General features: G+C 60.8%; 1 protein-coding gene across 1 annotated transcript; it reads left to right on the forward strand.

Annotated features, from left to right (window-relative positions):
* Nucleotides 1-555: 555 nt before the first annotated feature.
* GSC2 (goosecoid homeobox 2) lies at nt 556-3855 on the forward strand. Its single transcript, XM_003905210.4, has 3 exons — nt 556-796; nt 908-1161; nt 1709-3855. The coding sequence occupies exons 1-3, from the start codon at nt 556-558 to the stop codon at nt 1811-1813; spliced, it is 600 nt and encodes a 199-aa protein (XP_003905259.2). The 3' UTR covers nt 1814-3855.
* Nucleotides 3856-5595: the final 1740 nt, after the last annotated feature.

Here is a 5595-nt window from a genome sequence, read left to right on the forward strand (position 1 = left end):
GGCGGGACCATGGGGTTGCCGGTGGTGTTGGGCCCCATGGAGGCTGCGGTCCCGGAGTTTTGGGTGGGCGGCTAGGCTGGGCTTCTGCAGGCGTGCTGAGTCGCCACGGTAGGGCCCCAGAGGGGACGAGGAACAAGGCCCGGCGGAACGGGGCGGGGGGGGGGGGGCCCACCAGAGGCTGGGCCGGGAGGCACCGCCGCGCTCTGGGGGCCGCCAGGGTCGGGGCGCCCTCCGGGCGGCTGCCAGGCCCAGGGGTCGGCGGGGAGGCGGTCATCCGACCCTTCCCCGCAGGTCGCCCTGACCGCACGAACGGTGGGCCCCGGCGGGACAGGAGGACGCGGGCGGGGGGCGGGGAAGGCACAGGGCGCCCTCCCGCAGCGCCGCCGGCCCCCGCGCGCCGAGGCAGAGCCGCCGCAGTCGAGGATTAGCGCGCTCGCGGCCGGCGCTGCGGGATTAACCCGCGTGGACTGGGCGCCCGGCCCGGGGATTACTGCGCGCTCCCCCCCTCGACGTATATATTTCAGCGGCGGCGGCGGCGGCCGGGCCGGGCAGGGCATGGCTGCAGCGGCGGGGGCCCCCGGGCGGCCCTGCCCCTTCTCCATCGAGCACATCCTCTCCAGCCTGCCCGAGCGGAGCCTCCCAGCCCGGGCCGCCTGCCCACCGCAGCCCGCCGGTGGCCAGAGCCCCACCGAACCAGAGGAGCCCGGGGCGCCAGAGGCTGCGCCCTGCGCCTGCTGTTGCTGCTGCGGCCCCCGCGCGGGGCCCTGCGGGCCCCCAGAGGCGGCAGCCGGGCTGAGTGAGTAGGCGCGGGGCGGGGCGCGGGGCCCGGCTGGGGAGCCCGGGGCGCAGCGCGGTGGGTGCCGAGCTTGGCCCCAGCCCCGCGCCTCACCGCGCCCTCGCTCCATAGGCGCTCGTCTGGCGTGGCCGCTGAGGCTGGGACCCGCGGTGCCCTTGTCCCTGGGTGCGCCAGCTGGAGGTTCCGGGGCGCTCCCGGGCCCGGTCGGCCCGGGTTCGCAGCGGCGCACGCGGCGCCACCGCACCATCTTCAGCGAGGAGCAGCTGCAGGCGCTCGAGGCGCTCTTCGTGCAGAACCAGTATCCTGACGTGAGCACGCGCGAGCGCCTGGCCGGCCGCATCCGCCTTCGCGAGGAGCGCGTGGAGGTGGGTGCCCCGCCCAGCCTCTCCCCAGAGCGCGCGGGCCGCGGCTACACTGCACTGGGTCCTGGCGGGCGGGCGCCCTTTGCAAAAACGGCCTCGGCCCAAGCCCTACCCTGGCGCGCCGGAGGTCCCTGGAAGGTGCTGGGCGTCCAGGGGGACGAGGAGCGGGTGAGGGCGGGCAGGTGTCGCGGGAAAGGGACGGGAGGGCTACTTTTGTTTTACACTTTACCCTGATGACGAAAGAGGCGCGCCTTCACGTCCCGAATTTGGGATATTCAGAAGGGCCCTGAACCCAAGAAGGGGCATCCTGTTCGCCGCCAGCTGGAGGCTGGGGCGGGTACAAAGGGGGTTCCCATTTCGCGTTCAGACCCACCGAGTCTGTCCGCAGCGAATAAGAGCAGGTGGCGCGCAGCCGCTGCCGGTTGCCGGCTCTGCAGCGCCGTCCGCCCACGCCCCTGTCGCGAAGCTCCCTTGTCGGTCCCTGTGGGAGCTTCGGGAGCCGGTGGGACGTGGGACCTGGGCTGGGGCTGAACATTCTCCTCATTCCCAGGTCTGGTTCAAGAACCGCCGGGCCAAATGGCGACACCAGAAGCGCGCGTCGGCTTCCGCGAGGCTCCTGCCCGGCGTTAAGAAGTCCTCCAAGGGGAGCTGCTGATGACTCTAGGAGCTGCCCCTGGGCTCGGCCACCCTTTTTGGAGTCTTTGGAGTTGGCCCTGGGAGAAGACAGATCTACCCGAAAAGGAACTGGGAGAGTATACCCGTCTGCTCCGCCCGTCTCCACAGCCCTTGCCTCCTGCAGCTTGTACCCTAAAGACAGCTGTACCCTAAACACGCCTCGCTGGGAAGGAAGGACCCCAGCCCAGGGCCCCTGGTGCATGGTGTTCCACGGTAGTGGGAGTGGGGAGTCCCTTGGGGGTGGGCTGGGGCATAGAGCAGCTTCCTCACCCCCTCATCACCCCAAGAGACACTAACTCCACCCCAGGAGGGGAACCACTCCGTATCAACACTGGGCCCAGAATCCTCCGCAGCGGAGCCTCTCTCCGTACCCTGGGACATGCTGGCCTCCCTCTTCTCAATGTGAACATTGACCCAACTTGACCTGGCCCGCCCTCCCGCAGCGGGAAGCAGGGTGGGGTTCGTGTCTGTGCAGTCCTGGGGTTGCAGGCTTCCCAGGACCTGGGCTGACTCTTGGTATCTGGACCTGTAGGATAAGAAGGTCGCAGGAGCGATTCCAGGAGCCCCTCCCCAGTCCCTTCACCTTCACCTTCACCTTCGAGCCTCGCGCTGATACTGAGAAACAAGCAACTTCAGATACCACAGAAGCCGCCCAGAGTCTCAAGTCCACCTTGGCTCCACCCTCACAACCAACAAGGAGCTGTCCCTTCTTCCTTCCTTCGCAGCGAGGGGAGTTTAGGGTACAGCTGTCTTTGAGAGGAGCACAGCTTTGCGAGGCCTCAGTCTCTGCACCAGGGTGCCCCCCAGCAGAGGAGACTGCTCCATGGATGGTGGCCTTGGGCCCCTGGGGTCCAGCCCTGGCCTCTGGGCTACTGTGAACCTGCCCATGGGTGGGGGTCCCCTGCTTCCTTCTGGGGTTTTCTGTGCTGTGGGGTCGGCCTCCCTCACAGGAATCTCTGCCATCCTAGGGTAGGGCAAGAGGAGATTGGATTGGGGAGACCCCACCCCTGCTGCCTAGGAAGATGCCTGCCCTCCCCTTCTTTATCCTGGCCCATGGCAAAAGGCACCCTGCAAAGAAGCCTTCGATTCTCCAAGTAGGCCCTACAGTGGGTCCAAAGCATCTCACATCCCCTTCAGCTGGCTTGAGCACCTCGCTCTGTCACCTTACAGGCCCTGCAGGAAACGGGGCAGTTCTCCCTGCAGGAAACGAAATCCATCTCTAAAAGCAGGACTGCAGAAGCCAGGGCTGCAGCTCCTCGGACACCCCAAGGCTGGCCAGCTTGGATAACACCAAGCAAGCATGGTGTCCCCAGTCAGAACTGCCCTGACACTGCTGGGTGTCCCTAGCATTCCCGCCTCCACCCCTAGCATGCACACTGCTGGTTGTCACAAAACCCTTCTCCCTGAACCCTGGTCTTGCCCTCGGGGACTGAACAGACGACCTGTGGACATGCCCGTGTCCCGGTCAGCTCCCTTGCAGGTGGGGACACTCCCATCTGGCGGGTTCCAGGCCCCTCGCACTCCTTGGTTGAATGGCCATCTGTCATTGTGTCGGGAGCCCTGATCAGAGCTTGTGGAGCGCCACCTTCCAGGGCTCAGTGGCTGTGTTGCTCTCCTGAATTTGCTCCTTGAGCTCTAGCTGCTCCTTGGCAGGCTGACCCCCCCCCTCCCCAGCAGGCTGTTAACATAGGCATCCTTCAGGCTCACACCCAGGCGCTCACTTCTCATCTTCACCCTCTCCCCGGTTTATCTTTTACCCTCGGGCTCCAGTTCCTATCTTTCTGCCACATTTACATCTCAAGCTCAGGCCCTTCCCCTGAGCCAGGTATTTATCTCCAGCTGTCTGCTTGAAGCCCACAGACTCCTTAAGGTCACCTTGTCCACAGTGAGCTCTTCTGTGCAAACCAGGCACATGAGCCAAAGAGCCAGCGGTCACTGGACCCCTCCTTCTCCTGATCATCCACTATACCCAGGCTGACAGGAAGTCAATTTTACTGTTTATCAATAAATTCCAGAATCTCTTCAGCTCTAACTGTACCAGTCTGATGTAAGCCACCGTCACCTCTCACCTTGACCACTGCCAACTGTTTCCAGTCTTGTCCACCTGCACCCACACTGGCTCTGCTTTTTTGTCGGTTGGTTTGTTTGAGACAAGGTCTCGCTCCGTCACCCAAGCTGGAGTGCAGTGGTGCAACCACAGCTCACTACAGCCTCCAGCTCCTGGGCTCAAGTGATCCTCCCGCATCAGCCTTTTGAGTAGCTAGGACCACAGGTGGGCACCACCACACCTGGCTAACTTGAAAAATATTTTGTAGAGATGAGGTCTTGCCATGTTGACCAGGCGGGCCTCAAACTTCTGGCCTCAAATGATCCGCCAGCCTAGGCCTCCCAAAGTGCTAGGATTATAGGCATGAGCCACTGTGCCTGGCCTGTCCCTTCAATTCAGAATAAAGACAAACCACCTCACCATACCCCACGAGGCCCCGTGCAGCCTGGCCCTGCCTCTCTGGCATCATCTCACACCTCACTGCACTCTGCATTTCCAAAGGACTTCTTGGGAACTTGCCTTGCTCCCTCCCACCACTAGGCCTTTGCACATGCTCTTTCCACCTGACCACTGCCTGTTTGTTCATCTTTTGAATCTGCAATCACTTTCTGCCTGGGGAAACTTCTCTGACCTCCCAAACTAGGTCAAGATTCCCCAAGTACAAACTCTTTTCTTGCAAGGACACAGCTGCAATTTTACACCTGTTTGTGTGATGATCTAGCAAGTGTCTCTGTCTCCCTCATTGCCCTGTCACTTCTACCAGGGCAGCAGCAGCACGCTGCACTTCAGTGAATGAAGGTATGCTTGTATGTTGCAAAAGCAAAATTGTATTAAATTGTTCCAGGGCAGAATTTATTTGTCTGACATAATTCACATCTTCTGTTTGGGGAGAAATTCCTTAAATTTTCTGGTCCACTTGAATGTTAATTTTTTTTTTTTTTTTTTTTTGGACAGAGTTTCACTCTGTCACCCAGGCTGGAGTGCAGTGGCACAATCTCTGCTCACTGCAGTTTCCGCTTCCTGGGTTCGAGTGATTCTCCTGCCTCAGCCTCCCAAGTAGCTGGGACTACAGGCACCCACCACCACGCCCAGCTAATATGTGTGTGTGTGTGTGTGTGTGTGTGTGTGTATACATATTTTTTTTTAGTAGAGCTGGAGTTTCACCATGTTGGCCAGGCTGGTCTCAAACTCCTGACTTCAAGTGATCCACCTGCCTGTGCTTCCCAAAGTGCTGAGGTTACAGGCATGAGCCACTGTGCCTGGCCTTGAATGAGAATTATCCCTCTTCTGGGAAGCCCACTATGGCATTTGGGGGCCCAATAATCTCTTTTATTTTTATTTTTATTTTTGACAGAGTTTCACTCTTGTTGCCCAGGCTGGAGTGCAGTGGCGTGAACTCAGCTCACTGCAACCTCCGCCTACTGGGTTCAAGTGATTCTCCAGCCTTAGCCTCCCGAGTAGCTGGGACTACAGGCACCCGCCTCCATCACCATGCCCAGCTAATTTTTTGTGTGTGTGCGTGTTATTTTTTTATTTTTTATTTCTTTTTGAGACGGCGTCTTGCTCTGCCCCCCGGGCTGGAGTGCAGTGGCACGATCTCGGCTCACTGCCATCTCTGCTCCCAGGTTCACGCCATTCTCCTGCCTCAGGATTCAAGTGCCTCCTGGGTTCAAGCAATTCTCCTGCCTCAGCCTTCCGAGTAGCTGGGACTAGGC

This window comes from Papio anubis, chromosome 16 (assembly GCF_008728515.1).
Source record: "Papio anubis isolate 15944 chromosome 16, Panubis1.0, whole genome shotgun sequence".
NCBI lineage: Eukaryota > Metazoa > Chordata > Mammalia > Primates > Cercopithecidae > Papio > Papio anubis.